Source organism: Rhea americana, unplaced genomic scaffold (genome assembly GCF_003343005.1).
Source record: "Rhea americana isolate MKP2758 unplaced genomic scaffold, rheAme1 scaffold_19, whole genome shotgun sequence".
NCBI lineage: Eukaryota > Metazoa > Chordata > Aves > Rheiformes > Rheidae > Rhea > Rhea americana.
In genome coordinates, this window is record NW_028186038.1 from 4,579,912 (window position 1) to 4,595,720 (window position 15,809).

The following is a 15,809-nucleotide window of genomic DNA, read 5'->3' on the forward strand; positions in this document are numbered from 1 at the left end:
TCTGTGTAAATATATATAAAAGAAAGGGAAAAGCAAGTTGTAAATGCCATGGCTGTAACAAGTTGGGTTTCATTTATGTTAATACCACCATTTATTATAATACAGTCCTGGAACATAATATGTAGAACAGCTCTCTATATTCCCAGTACAACACAGGGCCTTCAAAAGCTAAGTATGCTTTCACAGAATATACCAATAGCATAAGTCAATACCAAGTCATACGTCGCTTCATACAAAGCTCACAATACATCTGTCTTGCTAAAAAAAAAAAAAAAAAAAAAAAAAGTCTCTATTTCTAAACTAGAAAGGACACATACCCATTTCCATACAACTGACCAACTGACTAGTTTGGAGCCTACTTTCCAAGTCACTGAGGAACGTGTTCCAAAATGCTGTACGACATACAGAACACAAATCTCTGATTAATGTGGGAACAAGTAATGGGTGGCCAGAATCTCCCCAGGACACCTTYGTGTACCACTGAGAATATTAGCAGGCTAATCTAATAAGAGAACAAAATAATAATAAAAACAAAACAAAAACCACTGCTCTGATATGTGCTGCASTATCATATGTAACTGTGCATGGTATACAAATTAAAACGTGGAGTAATACATCTTCTTTGCTAACTTAGGTTTCCCATGGAAAATCAYCATGACAACTTACGTGATGTTTAGCTGGCTTAATTATTGCAGGTGTGATTGTTTATTATATAACAAACATTTTAAAAGGACTTCATATATTTATATAATTATTTATGTTCCTAGGAACCTTTTCTTGAATTATCTAGGAACACTGAAAAGTTTGGATACAAGAGGATAGTTACACACATCATAACCCAATTTTTTCCTTACAGTGAAGTAAACTGGTCTCAATTATGCAGCTTGTACCTTCCAAAAATAATTTTTTTTTTTTTTTTTTTTTTTTTTAAGAGCGAAAGTTCACTACATTTTTTCTCCTCTTATGATCAGGAACTTAGTTGTTAAAGTAGCTGAAATCCTACCCACAGATATACTTCCATAAAACCAGCGATGAGGCTCAAATCCTGTAGCAAATCCATTTCTTATTCCAAGAAACATGCTTACCCATACAACAGGTGGTGTTTCTGCTGCAGAAAGAGTACAAGGAGAACCTGCTGCAGCCATGCATCAAACTGAGGGACGAGTTTACTGCAACCTTGGATTCTGAGCCAGGCATACAGGACTAACAAGAAACAAGGAAAAAAAACTTTTAATCAAGACCAGCAAGAGATTCTGGCCCAGCTCATCTAGAGTGTCAGGTGGCTTTCTGTCTACCATTTGGGCTATTCTAAGAAACTACTGGTTTATTTTATTCATAGAACTGACCACAGAAATACACTTTTCTGAAACTCTCAGAGCGCTGGCTGGCTCAGTTCTGAGAACAGGATATATTTCCTCACCCAAGCATCCATCCTTGTAGACACAAAGATTTGAATATAGACCATACTGGAGTATTGAGCATATGAAGTGACACCACTGAATAAAATATTAACTTGAAAAGAAATAGATCCTAACCAAACTTACAAGTCTAGCACTAGGTTTAAAAATAATAATTTTGGCTTCCTGATTATGACGCTGAAAGCAGCATCTTTTCACCTCTTTCAGCAACTGCCTTGCTCATGTAATGTTGCTCACATCACTCTTTATCTTCTCTTAATCTCTGGTAAAACTAGTTGGAGGACCAAATAGATGCACTGTTTTTAACTAGCAAACAGAAGACAGGGRATGTAGAAAGCTCTGTCAATTAAGGGGATGAAAAGCTTGCACAGGTCTGCATACCTTCAGCAGCCTGTGCAAGTAGTATAGTGTTCAATATGTATGTGTCTTTGCACACCAGAATACAAATCTTCACCAGCTAGAAAAGTGGACTGCAAAGTCTTTCTGTCACTACATGTAAATATAGTGCTCTGGACCTGAAACATTGCACTCTGGAAATAACTGTTTTTAACAATTTACTCAGTTGAGATTCCATCCTAGTTTTGAGGAAGAAAAATAGCTCAGAYTGGCAACGTCAAAGTTCAGTATAATGTTTCTGTGAAATGCTTGGTTAATATTTTTTCCACATATCATTTGGAAACATCTTTTTAAACAAAAAGTAGCCAACAAATGAGTGCACCGAACATCCAGTGCACAGAAAACACAGGTGCGATACCAGTCACTCCACAAATCAACTGATGGGAAAACACCAGGGTGCCCAGGAGCCTTTCAGCCGCACGTCCTTCCCGCACTGCACGTACGCGATATGGAGGCGGAGAGAACGAGACGGCACGACGAAGGCAGGCACACCTCCTCCTGCTGCCTTCCAGCAGCTTGGCTCTTCAGGGTGCGCCAAGCCCGTGCTGTTACTTACCGAGGGGGAGTTAATATATATAGAGAACCYGAAACAACCTAGGCCTCGGAGAACCGCACGGGGGCAGGCGTTTTGCATTTTATTGCTTTTCTCACCTGAAAAAACCCAAGGACACCCGCGAGCCAGGGGGAGGGGAGAGGGTGCCCTCAGCCCGCCGCCCGGGCGCCCGCGCTGAGGCGACACAAGATGGCGGCACGCGGCGCCCCGCCTCCCCGCTCCGAGGGAGGGGGGGGGATATCCGCACCCTGAAGGTGATTCGGGAAACTGTCTCCCTTTCAGTTAAAAACAGTAGTCTTATCAACAGAACAGTATTTTTCTACATATACATTTACACTCTCATGACAGACGAAGTTTTTTAAAAATATACACACTTCCTGCGTAGACTTTTTGAAGATGTGAATGTCCATGAATAGTTCTGGAAAAAAGAAATTGAACCATTTACTGTTTTTCTTCATTAACCTCCGCATCTTTATTCCTTGCTTTACTGACATCCTGAGCCAGCTTCCAATAACAGAATTAAAGAGCTCTGCAACATGCTTTAATATTAAAATGACTGAACTTTAGTAATTCCAACATCTTACAAGTCCTTAACTACAATTTTTACTTAGAAATATTTGGCCTACTTGGCAAGTATTTGGCATATTACAGGAGAGTGCTAAAGAAACAATAAGACAGACAAGAAAGACAGGGCTGCTTTAGTATTTTTTCCACTGAAGGAAGAGATACACTGCTTCCAACACTGTCCTTGATCTCAGATTACTGAATTCAGTAAGACAGGCTGAAAGCTGTGTATGAAACATTACAAATGAACAAATCAATGATCCTGATAATAGAGCTAGGTTTGGGAGGGTTTGCAAAGGACAGTGAAAACAGAAATCTGCTTCCACTGAAGCGATGCTCTCTCTGTGACCACTTTCCTGATTTTGATTTCAAAAGAGTAAATGAAGAAGCTGGCCAGGAAATCACTTCACTTTATGTCACCATGTGTCTATTAATGTATTTAAACTAGCATTCTGCCAGTTCTGCAAGAACTTAGTAATACTGAAGATCCACAGATTTTTCCTTGTACAGTTTCTAATTTGCAAAGAAAAAGCTGACTAGTCCTAAGGTAATGTTAAGTGATATTTCTATGTATGTAATTTTGGTTTTAAATACACTTAATTGGCTTATTTTTGCCAAGTAACAGAGGACAGGCTCAAAGCTTATATCAAAAGTACACTTGTACACACAAGTATAATCAATTAACATACAAATATTTTCAGACATCCTTTAAACAGACAAAAATGTTTTTACAAAAATAAAACAAAATAATTTCTTTTTAAATGAACAGTTATAGAATCCACAAACCATTACRACAAACATATAACATTGCCACAAGATGGTCACTCTAAGGACAGGTTAAATACCACAGTTACAGAAGCTTCAAGTAAAATATTAGGCACTTTTGCCCAAACAGCTGTCATGTGCACTCTGTAGAAAAGTCCAATTGACAGAAATGCCTGAAACATACTTTCTAAAGCACATGAAAATTCTAAATTCCTCATAAGAGTTTAGGTAAAAAGGCAATGACAAAAAGGCCAGGTATGCCACAAAAGATAACTTTCCTTAGATGACTGAGTTCAGGTGAGCTGCAATTCCAAAAGAATAGTGTTAACAACTCGTCCTTCCCCATCTTTTATGGGCATTTCTTTAAAGCTTTACATATCAGAGAGAAAACACAGTGAAGTAATGGCAGCTCCCAACACATGGGAAAACGGATAAAAAGAAATGTTGCAAAATTATACGCAAGTATGAAAAGGCAGAACATATTTGAACTTGGCTCTAATTTGAAGCAATATATTTGGAAGAGAGCTTATTACTTGTAGAATACCAAGAAGTTATACATATCGTGCTCCATACTAGCCAATTTGTAATCATGTGAATGACTCCTACATCACAAGCTCRTACGCTTAAGATCCACAAAAAAACGGAAGCTATATCTTTCAGCAAACAGAAGAGTGAACTGATGTAAGAATTTAAGTGATAGTTAAATTATTAGAATACCAAAAATTATGAATAGGAGAACAATGACGTGCAACTAAAGCAAGAACTTAAGTATTTCAAAAATATCACAGTTAAAAAGTTAAAAATTTTAGAAAGCAGCAATTTGTGGCATGCTTTTAAAGCACAGATTGTTTGGGGGAAGAGAAACAAAGCACTGAAAAGCCCGTAAGAAATCCTGTCATCTCAACCAGGTGCAAAATTCTCCAACTGGAAAATCAGGTCTACAGCTGCATCAACATCTGGTACAATATGATCTGGTTCTACTAAACCAGGATCAAATCGAAAATCTCTGTGGCCATGGAACACTGTGTCAGTTATGTTCTCCCTGGTATCAGAAGCTACCTCCGTGTGAGGGTTGTAAACCCCAGTACAAACAAGAACAGACCTACAACAGGTAGCAGCAGAAGATGCTAATTCACTTTCCCAATTGTTCTCTATTTCATCATCCTGAGTGAGAGTGGCAGGTCTCCTGCCACCAGCAACTTTGGCCTGAATTTGTGTTTTGGAAGTTTTTCTGGAGTTCTTCTCTTCAAGATAGCGATTGTAAAGATTAGCACCATAGACATCAGTCATGAGATTATCTCTGGAAATATAAGAAAAGAGTTTAGGTAGCATGACAATTTTAATCAGCAAGTTTCAATTGTATAAAAGACATTCTATGGGTTTAGTTTATTTTACACTGTACAGAAGTTTATGGGGAAGTATGTAGACAGAAAGAAGTCCAATCCAGTCATTTTATCACACCATTTTCATTAACCGTGATGTATGACAGAACTGAGTAATTCTCCATACAGAAAATTGCAAACCAGGCTGATGGAGGAAGACTCAAGGATAGGTATCAGCAGTCCATGAATGAGGTTGTTATATTTCCAAACATCTTGGAGATTCTGGAACAGTCCTTAATACAGTAGAGCTTTAGCTGTTTATGAAAAGGATTCTATGATGTGACTGCGTGAAGAATAGCATATGACTGAGCTTAATGACCCCAAAGATCAAATCTAATTCTACATTCTCTAATGCTCTGTTTTCTACTCAAAGCTTGTTGATATTATATCAGTAACCTCAGGAGGAAGAAAAAAATTTGTTAAATATTTACACAGTCTATTTCAAAAATTAAAAAAAACAGGAAAAATCTTAGTAGCATTTAAACCACTTCTTCTGCTTCTACAGAAATTAGAGATGCAAGTATTTGAAGATTAAGAGTAAGCCTGAAAAACATCATAAAAATCCAACATATTGCCTAGAATATTAGGTGGTCCCAATGATACTAGAAACAAACTATTAAAGAGTTGTGTATTTTTCTTTGCTGAGATCTATGGCTTAAGTAGTTTCCTGACATACTCATTAGACTTATATCTTACCCAACAGCATAAAGAGTTTGAATAGGCTGTTTCCATTGTCTTTCTGCTGCTTGAGCCCTGATAAGGTATTCTGCATATTGATAAGTCAATTCACTAGGTTTGCCCATTAAGGCTTCATATTTAAGATCTTTGCCAGTGATCTTCTTGTAAATGTTTTCCAAACAAATCATGAATGTTCCATGTCCAAACCTACAGAAATATAAAGGTTTGTGACAAAACAAATTATATTAAATACACAAGCCTTCCCCCCCCCTCCCCCCGTCCCACCCCACCACAGACTTCTGGGAAAAAATAATATCCTGTTTTTAATCAAGTTTTCCTCAGTTGGCATACACCATTTCCACAGCCTTTTCACTGAAAATGAACTGCTGAGTAGCTGAACAATAAAGATCGTAACAAAAACATGTAATTGAGACAGCATAGCACACTGGTCTATTTTAAAAATAAAGTATAATAATGATCTGTTAGTGTAAATTGAGCTGTTTTCTTAAATGCAAGTAAGAAGTGAGGCATTTATAAATAATGCCTGTAGTCTGTAATCTACTCTGTTCAATGACCTAGCAGAATCAGCTGAATTTCAGAATTAAGAAATAAGAAAAAATGAAAGAGAGAAGTTGGAATCAGGAAAATTAATCTCTCCTTAAAAACAGAAGTATACCAAAACTCATTCTGTACCATAGAAATTTAAAAAATCATAAGTTTCTCTCAAAAAAAAGATGCAAAGGATGATCAAGAAACAGCCTGTAATTTTAAAGCATGCTTTTAATAACTCACTCAGTCAAGGCAAGAACAGTGACAATGGGTTATTGACCAAACCGGTAAAATAGCAATTTAGAAGATGTAATCTCAGGAATAAAAAGCAGTTCGACTTCACTACAAGTTCAGGGCTTGGGTTTAGGGGTGAAATAATAGATATGCTTGAGAAATAAGGAAGTCTAAAGTATCAAAACCACCTTAGGAATAAAAAATAGCTATACAACAAGTCTATATGCAGTAAGTTACACAAATATCTATATGCATTAGAAGTTATCTAGCTGCTCTTGTTAAGTATTTATAGCTGTTTAAACCTAGTAACTATAGCTTAAAGGCATCAAAAATCAGTATAATGAGAAACAAAAGCCAGTGGATACATATTAGGGGCACTAATAAAATAACATAAGCCTCTAGTGGCCTAGAAAACATCAATAAATAAAAAGGATCAGTTGAGAAAAAGCTGTGGAGAAGGAAGCAGTTGTAGCACTGTGATACAGAATACAGAATGTGATACAGAATTAGCTTTTCAGGGCTTTAAATTAACACTTCACTCCTTCTCTCCAGCCTGTTTGTTAAGAATAACATATAAAATAGCATAAAATAACTTCCAGTAATGATTAGCAACAGCTTAAAACAGCCCAGGCACTGCATTATAGTCAAATACAGAAGATAAGAGCGCTGGAAGATGCAAGCCTGTCATACTATCAAACCCAAAGCAAAATCAAACTTTATTTCTGTTTGAAAATGGAGTCTTTCCCAAAGGACATACCTGAAACTATGAATCTTTCTTAAGACATATTTGTTGCCTTACCCTTAAGCTACCAAACATACATATTTTGCCAGTGTGCTATTAATGATGTTCTTTGCATCTAAATAAGGATCTTTGACAAGATCTTCTCCGTAATACCAAGCCAGCAATCAAGTCATAGTGACAAAAATTTCTATTTCAATGTATGTCCAAATTTTAGACCGGGGGAAAGAGTGAAACAAATCAATTAAAACACCTTTTATAAAACAAACAAAACACCCCCACAACCTAGGGATCACCCTGTTCTGTGTTTTTTTGTTTGGATTTTCTTATATTCCTTTAACAATTTACTACAGTGTCAGTTTGAAAAACACACTGCTTTTAACTAACAGGGTCAATTCATCATCCTACCAGAAGCTGTAGGGTGGAAGAGGAATACCAAAGGAGACCTGATGAAATGCAACACTAGCCTTGATAATTTTTTATTTTAATTTTATCTTTTTTTTCCCCCTTTGGACTGAAACTCTGAGGCTTTCAGGCAAAGTAGTATCTTTCTTTGGGGAATGAGTAAACAGACCAGCTGTAAAGCTACAGCAAACATCTTGTATGAAAATATCGATTTTCTATTTTCCTGAAGCAATGATTAAAAATGTAAGATATCATACTATATATGTGTTATAATTGCATTTACCTTGGAGACTGTGCTTCAGCTACCCACATCAGATCCATATTACAAGCAAGTACAGGTATATGAGGGTAATTTTCATGGTGATATGGATTTCCAGGATAGCCACTTGTCAGCAGAACATCTATTATCAACTGAAGGTTGGTTTCCCATCTGACTGGCTCCCCAAACAAAACAACAGCTATGATAAGAGTTACAAAATATAGTTATGGGATTAGTTAATAGAGCATCAAGTCTTTATCACTAAAAGACTAAACAATTAGTTTTAATCATAAACTGAGAAAATAGTCACATTAAGTTATGTTTTTAATATATTACGTACTCATTCACAGAAAGTCTCAGACATAACAAGACTTCACTGCAAGATCCACAGGTTTAAGAAATTGATTTTTATGTTGGCTAGATTGCTCTGAAACAGTGCAAAATAGACTTCTCAATTCTATTTCTGTCTTCCATACTTTTGTAAATTCTATGATATTTATATACAGTATTGAAAAACCATCAGAACTGCCATTTATCCATTTTAAAACAATGTTTGGATGTTACTTTTAGGTAGTCTTCAGGTTTCCAGCAATAATCTATCACAGCTTTTTAAAAACAGTTGGAGTGTTTCTTGCACTCCAACTCTGAAGAGATCCTCCTTACTACTATAGGAACAAAATCAATTATTTCTGAGTATATGGCAATTCATTCTTCATTTTCAGAAGGAAGGCAACAATAACATGTTGAAGGAAAATGAAAAGCAACACAGACCTCACCTGCCTTCTAAAACTTCAGAAACAGATAGTTGAAAAGTGCACACATTAAAAAAAGTCCTATTTTTACCACATTTCATGCATTCTACATTAATGATCGATGTCCTTAATAAGGAAATTTTAGAAAGTTGGCTAACAGAATTCTAAAGTAGCCAGTAATCTAAAAATAAATTATAATTCATGTGCTAATAGATAGTTGCAAAGTGAGTAAAGATAACTTACCCTCAATCTTGGGAAGCTCCACAGTAGAAGGGTACTGCAGTAAGAAAAAAAGTAGTTTTCAACAAGATTAAACATCCACTGTTATTTTAGCAGAATAAATTCAAACATCACTTTCACAGTTGCCTTCTGCAACGGACAGGAAATGCATTCTATATTCTGATGTAATTACTGGAGTTCTTGATGTCACTTTACTAGAAAATGTGTATTTCAAGTTCTGAAGTGAAATCGAGTGGCATATAGCAACAAATTACAGCATTGTACAATCTCAAGGCTCCTACATCTACTTAAATCTGACAAGCTATTAAACTTCAGTTGCTTAATTTACTGGTGTATGAAGTATGGTATGCTTTTTTTTAAAAAAAAGGAAAAAAAAAGAGACAAGCCTCTAGTATTAACAAGACATTTGAAAAATATATTCTGAAATATATTTCTTTAGCATTACTAAGAAAGAAAAATGTATTGCATAAAAACTGCTACACAAATAATAGTTTGAACTTCGTTATTCCTCTCAGTGAAAATACATTAATATTTTCTTAAAGTTCTACATCTACATGGATGTAGAATAGTAAATAAGATGTAGTTATAAGGCAAAAGGTGATACAACTGAGTCATTGAACCACAACAAAGATTTTCTTGACTGTACATGGAAAAAGTCTACATTATCTAGTGACGGTTCCATAAAACAACCATCCTAAGGCTTAAATATTTCCTGCTTCATTAACACAATACTAATGGCACCTCTGGAACTGGTCCTGAATATATACAATACACAGATTTGTTTGGCAAGAGTATGCTTTTAGACAATAACTTGCATTTTTAAATAATGCAGTTTCATACTTCATTATGCTCCATACTTTTCTCAGCAGAAGGGGCAACTTAAGGTTGTTCAACAAGTTTTATAGGTTTGATTTTGAATATTTCAAAGGAAAAAAAATGACTTTTTATTATGTTTTTAAAGTAACATTTACTGATGACAAATGCATATTAACTGGCTCTTAAAGTTTTATGTTTAACAACACAAGGTATACAAGCTGATACTCAGCTGCAATAGTATTCCAGAGATATTCAGCAATCAGGAAACAAAATCAAATGAAAGATAACATCCATTTCTTGTGATCAGTTCCCACTCAGTTAATTACTGAGATTCTATGGAGACAGCCAGCAAGTACACAAATGAAGTAGTAAAATTTCACAAAATGGAACACAGTCCTTACTGTTGTTCTGCAGTGAAGTAATACAATGTTTTTCATCAGCAATGTGAATAGTTACAGTTAAAATTCCTGCAGTATCTGCACCTCTCATTACAACACTAGTGTTATACCCCTACATGTAGCAGCTGTCTGAATTGCTTACAAATATCACTTTTTCTTCTCTAAAGCAGCTGCTGCAGATGCTTTATGTGGACTGTATTACCTAAGACTGTTTTATAGCTATAGTTCTTGTAAACATTTCCAACCATTTCATATGCTTTCTCTCAATTGTTGAAATCTAGCAGGTGAATAATACTAAGTCTACCTGAAAATAAACCATACCTCCACAAGTCTTTGTGCTTTAATCACAAAGTGACTGACACCCCATACAAGAAAAAGAAATACAGGTACTGCTTTCTGAAATTCTGCAATATTCACTTGAAATCATACTGCTTACATAAACCAATTGTCTGTTATATTTAAATATACTTAAGTAATAGAATAAACAAAAAGGCTGTCTTTTGGAGAAAATTTAGTTATTTACAGGCAATTAATTTACAATCAAAGAAAGCTCAGAGCTTAGAAATAGTACCATGACAATCCAACATGGAGGAAAAAAGTGATTCTCCCCAAAACGTCCCAAAATGCTTTCCAAAGCAGATTTTAAATTCAGTATCTGTAGTAAAGTTTCCATAATAGTAAGTTACAAAATCAAAGATTATGACAAAGACTTACCACTGGGATTAAAAAAAAGAAAAAAGAAGAAGAGAAAGGTAAAGTCAAAATACAACATAGAAACAGCATTAGCTCTGTAGTTTAAATGTTGGCCTCTATTGCAAACATCACCTAATAAGCAAATAATCTGAAAACCAAAATACACACCAGAATTTTAGGTCTTCTGTCATGGTCAACCATATCTAGCAAAGGGTATTTCTCTCGCAAGGTTTCAATGGTAATAGGTTGACAGAAACCCAGACTGAGAAAGTACCAGTTAAGGATACAGAATTGCTAACTTTAAAAGATTTTTAAAAAGTTTTCAGTTTCAGCAATTAATTTTAACTTATGACATTTATCAAGTAAAGCAAATTATTTATGGACTGAMTTTTTGTGAAGTAAAAAGACGATCATCCCATTACTTATAAATGGAAGACCTGTATGTTCTGAAATTCTAGATAGAAATGATATAGAAAGCTTTGTTCAAAATTTGAGATGGAAAGGAAGAAACCACCCCACACACTTGCAACGCTCCAAGATTATCTTTATGTAAGCACAAAGGAAAGCTACCCAATAATAAGACAACATCCCGTATAATTACAGGGAAGCTTGTCTGAAGGAAAAATACTGTGCCTACAAACTGTTTTCTTTAGGCGATCATAGCTGCAATTGTATTGCTAGTTAAATAATTATTTTAAAGCTCAGTCTATTGCTAAATGGTAGGCTGCCCAATAAAGTTTGTGTCCTGCAGGCAGTTAAGATAAGCATCAAAACATATTAAAAAGAGGTGCAAAAGAAGAGAAAAATATCTTCCTGATTTGCATAGCAGTATTCTTAAATGAAAATACATTCCACTGATTTAAACTTAGTTAATGGATGCAATCAAACTAAAAGCGATTGCTGGTGTAAGAAGTAGTTACGATGCTACAGTCGGTACTAATACAACTCATTCCTACAATGCATATAAAAGTAAGAGCTATTTAATACAGGCCATTTGTAAAGTTATTTTAAAATATAATTATCCTACACAGAAGTGCTATCTAACTGCACTTAAGTTTGCAACACAGAAATACATTTTTTTATATTTTGTATTCAGTCTTGTAATGTACTTTTCTCTCAACTTGTCTAAATCGAATTTTGAGCTATTCAGGATGTTTTTTTTAGTAACTTTTTACCCAACTTTAATTTAAAATAAAGCTCTTAAAAGTTACATATATAAATTTTTCCAACTTATAATTTATTCCAACTTTAAATCAAAATTAAAATTCCAATAAACCAAAGACTACAGAAGAGAGTTATTGAAAGCAGGTGATAGATTATACAAAATTTAAGGTCATTAAATTAAAACTCAAAGCTTATATACCACAATCACATCAGAGTTCTTTTTGGTAGTTAACATAGAAGTTGCAAAGCTTTTTAAAACATAGTTCTACTCCAGACATTGGTTTAAAACAATGTTACCTAGCCTCATGCCTTAGAGAGGAGGAAAACAAAAAAAGAACTTGCACTTCTGGCTAGTAAAGCTAACATGTGATTAGCAAGTATCAAGAAAACAACAACTTAAGAATTCTTAATACATAAACTTGAGATTATAGCAGGAACTACCATTGCTTAATACTGAATTTCTAATGCTGGAATACTTGGTATTCCCTTGATCCACAGGATCCTCTGAACTTGATTTAGGAAGAATCTTGAACAGAAGTATCTTAAAGGATACTCTTGAGCAATATCAAGAAGTGGTCCTTGCCCAGATACAAGAACACATTTTTCATGATAACGCTTGAACATTCGCAGAGGACTATGTGACATCATCACTTGGTCTTGTGAAATCTGTTTGGGATTTAAAGAAATGTGTTGTTTTTCAGATAAATTATGTATATGGATACTTAGAGGCATGACAAATTATTTAAATTACTAAACATAATTACACATTATTGACAAATTGATATAAACATCCGCTCCAGCTTCTAGCATTTCTCTATTCAATAAGAACACAAGGTGCTTCCAGTATTTTTCTGTTCAATAAGAACACAAGGTTTTCTCTACTAGTTTTACACAACAACCAAATCCATTCAGAAAATATAGAAGAAAGAAGATTTGGAATTGTCCTAGGTCCAATTCTGGTACCTTTGCTAGACTGCAGCATTGTTTCTGTTATATCACAAGACCTTTATCTCTTAGTTTGCATATTGCMTCCCAGCAATGGGTACAAAACAGTAAAGTAATTATGCTGGAACTATAATATGAGTTATTATTTATTACCTTACAGATCTAAAAAAAAATCCAGAAGTAACTGAGATGTCATTTTACTCATGATACATTACATTTTAGTAATGTAGACGTGTCCTTGTCCACTGCTCTTTACTGAAACAAAAGGTACTACAAAATTATGGTTTAATCTCAGTAATGTTTGAATGTAGTCCCCAACAACAGAGAAGTCCTACCACCAGCAAAGCCTATAAATCAGAGGCGAATAAGGTTTTATCACTTACATCAAAGGAAGGCAGGAAGCTCCAGTCTCGCATGTTATCACAGAAATCTTTCAGCTTGCTAAAGCAGGGTTTCATGTCATTGGTACATACAGTTTCTTATTCAGAAAGAGCTATGATTATTCTCTTTAAAACAATTTTGCAAAGAAATACCATTACCAATTACAGCTTTGGACAGTATTCCTCATTTTTATAGCACTTTCTATCAAAGTATTTCAGAGGATTTATGGTAAAAATTGTTTAACTGAGTAGTCATATGTATTTAATGGACAGTACTACATTTGACAAGCACACCATACATGAATAAATAAATTAATGAATTTTAAACTACTCACTGGAACTCCCAATATATGAGACAATTGATCAGCTTTTTTCTGGCGAAGGCAATTCCCTGCATTGGTGACAAATACAACAGGCACAAAGAACTGTCCCTGAGAATTAACTAGCTTTTGAAAGGCTGTTTTTGCAGCAGGAATTGGAGTCTTTCCTCGTACTAGTACTCCATCAATGTCAAAAAGGAAACCAAAAGAAGGCAGTATGTTGAGCTGTAGTGAAAAAAAAGAAAAGAAAGRAGTACACTAATTATTTCCATCCTTACACATTTGATAAGAGCTAATAGCTGAAGACCAATTAAAAAGCAAGTTCCATAAAGAAGAAATGGATCTTTTTTACTGCATGTTTTAACGTGCCTGATAGCACTCCTTTCTTCACAGTAAATATTGTAATATATGAATATGTCTATATCTCCCTTTTCCTTAGCCATACAGCCTCATGAGTTCTACCTTCTCTCATGAGCAGTTCCACAATGCTAGAACAAACTGTGTTAAACTGGTAAAAGAGATATAAAACACACACTGCTGAGCCAGTGAGTCCCACTTTTACTTCAAATCTGAGCATTTCACAGGTAATTGCAACTGAAAGAATGCTAAGAGCCTACTACTAAAAAATAAATGATTTTTTCAGCAATAGGTAGATCTTGATTACAGATACTGTAGAAAGCTCTCTGCTTACAGGATGTTAAGCTGTCAAAACTTTCCCTGCTGATAACTTGCATTTTTCTGTTCCAGTAACGGATCAACTATCACTAAATATATGTTGTTGCTCCTTGCATCTCACTTCAGCTGATTCTTGGTTGTGTATGACAGACTAATGCCTATTAGTCAAGTTAACACCTGCTTAAATAAAGACCCTGTTTGGGCTGCTAAGATTTTTCCAATTGCCTTTCTTTGAAAAGGTAAAGAACTGGACTTCATGAACCCAGAAAAGGAAATCAAGACTAATGGAGCCTAAGGAGCAGAGACTGAGAGATAGGACTGTGAAGCAATTAGACTATTACTGAATCAGTTTGGAAAGGACAAACCAAAGGGATCTGTAATTTAAACTCCACTTCCTTCCCAAGCCATAAGTGGAATCCAGGGCTCTTGGGATTTAAGGTTCTCTTCCATCATTTTGAAAAAGGTGTGACAGAATAAGTGCCAGAACTGAGCATGCTGGGGACAGAGCCAGGACAGAAACCCAGGGGAGCTGGGGCAGCTTTTGCTATTCGCGCTCTTTCAAAGGGCATACTGACAGAAGCTGAGCCCATGGTTTTTCTCAGCTATTAAGAAGGGCATTTCAGCTATTTAAGCAGCACTTTGTTCCTCATCATTAATTCATCTACTGCTTTTTTCCTGGAGCTGCATATAGCACAGCACTGATCAGATAGACACTGCTGCCGCCACCACCAGCGGGATGCGAAAGCAGAGGTAGCCAGAGGTACATGTACTCCTTGCCAAGGTTGCTCTCACTACTGGCTTTTTAAAAAATCCTGATGTATGAACTACATTTGAACCTTCTGAGTATATTCCCCTAGAGAGCTCCATTAAATACGGTCAATATTTAAAATCAGTTACAATACATTTAAATAGGACAATTGCTTATTGTTCAGTTTAAAGTTTTACATTCAAGGACATCCTTCAAAATCCTCCCCTTACACTGTATRCAGTCATCAACCCCCTTTTTAAAAACAAAACCAAACTCTCACACCATTTTCTCTAAGGTGTATGTCAACAGGTTAAAGAATGACAGATTATTTTAAAAAAATGTTGCAGATAGCATTGCAGGCTCGTCGATTAAAAAAAAGGACTTAAAAAAACCTGCTCTAYTGTATATTTAACAGGTATGTGAAATTACTGAGCTAGCACCGCAGCACCATCGTACCAAGCGTTCTTCACGCCGATTTCGCTGCTGCCTGTAAGTGTTGTAGACTAAGGACGCGAATTTTACAGCGAGCAAGCGCGCAGCAAATAATTTTCTGAAGATACCGAGAGAAAAGCAAAGGTATCTGAGCAGCGAACCCCAGCGCATCCCGCACAAGAACCGTCGCCTTAGCCGAAGCTCATCCTTTCTCCGGCCGCGAAGGAGCACTGCCCCGCCAGGCACCGTCGCCCCCGCCGGCAACGGCGGCCCGGCCCGGCCCGGCCCCCCGCGCCGTTTCGGC

At 35.8% G+C, this 15,809-nt stretch overlaps 1 protein-coding gene and 1 long non-coding RNA gene across 4 annotated transcripts in view; both read right to left on the bottom strand.

The window, feature by feature from the left end:
• Positions 1-296: 296 nt before the first annotated feature.
• Positions 297-2,616, bottom strand: LOC146597229 (uncharacterized). Its single transcript, XR_014895529.1, has 3 exons — positions 2,466-2,616; positions 1,086-1,203; positions 297-502 (listed from the first exon to the last, which is right to left on the bottom strand). It is a non-coding gene; the product is annotated as an uncharacterized LOC146597229 (long non-coding RNA).
• A 990-nt stretch (positions 2,617-3,606) lies between these two features.
• The window catches only part of LOC146597230 (haloacid dehalogenase-like hydrolase domain-containing 5), a 13,398-nt gene continuing 1,195 nt past the window's right edge, over positions 3,607-15,809 (bottom strand). Inside the window, exons 1-8 of one of the 3 annotated variants that reach the window (XM_085302419.1) lie at positions 15,530-15,712; positions 13,666-13,875; positions 12,559-12,671; positions 11,010-11,103; positions 8,938-8,971; positions 7,967-8,141; positions 5,775-5,963; positions 3,607-4,996 (exon numbers count right to left, since the gene is read on the bottom strand). In XM_085302419.1, coding sequence (XP_085158545.1) covers positions 4,597-4,996; positions 5,775-5,963; positions 7,967-8,141; positions 8,938-8,971; positions 11,010-11,103; positions 12,559-12,671; positions 13,666-13,875; positions 15,530-15,676 — 1,362 coding nt within the window. In that variant the 5' untranslated portion in view covers positions 15,677-15,712 and the 3' untranslated portion in view covers positions 3,607-4,596. Of the gene's footprint in view, positions 4,997-5,774; positions 5,964-7,966; positions 8,142-8,937; positions 8,972-11,009; positions 11,104-12,558; positions 12,672-13,333; positions 13,457-13,665; positions 13,876-15,529; positions 15,713-15,809 lie in introns of those variants that run through there. The other 2 variants (XM_085302422.1, XM_085302421.1) reach the window with 2 other exon arrangements.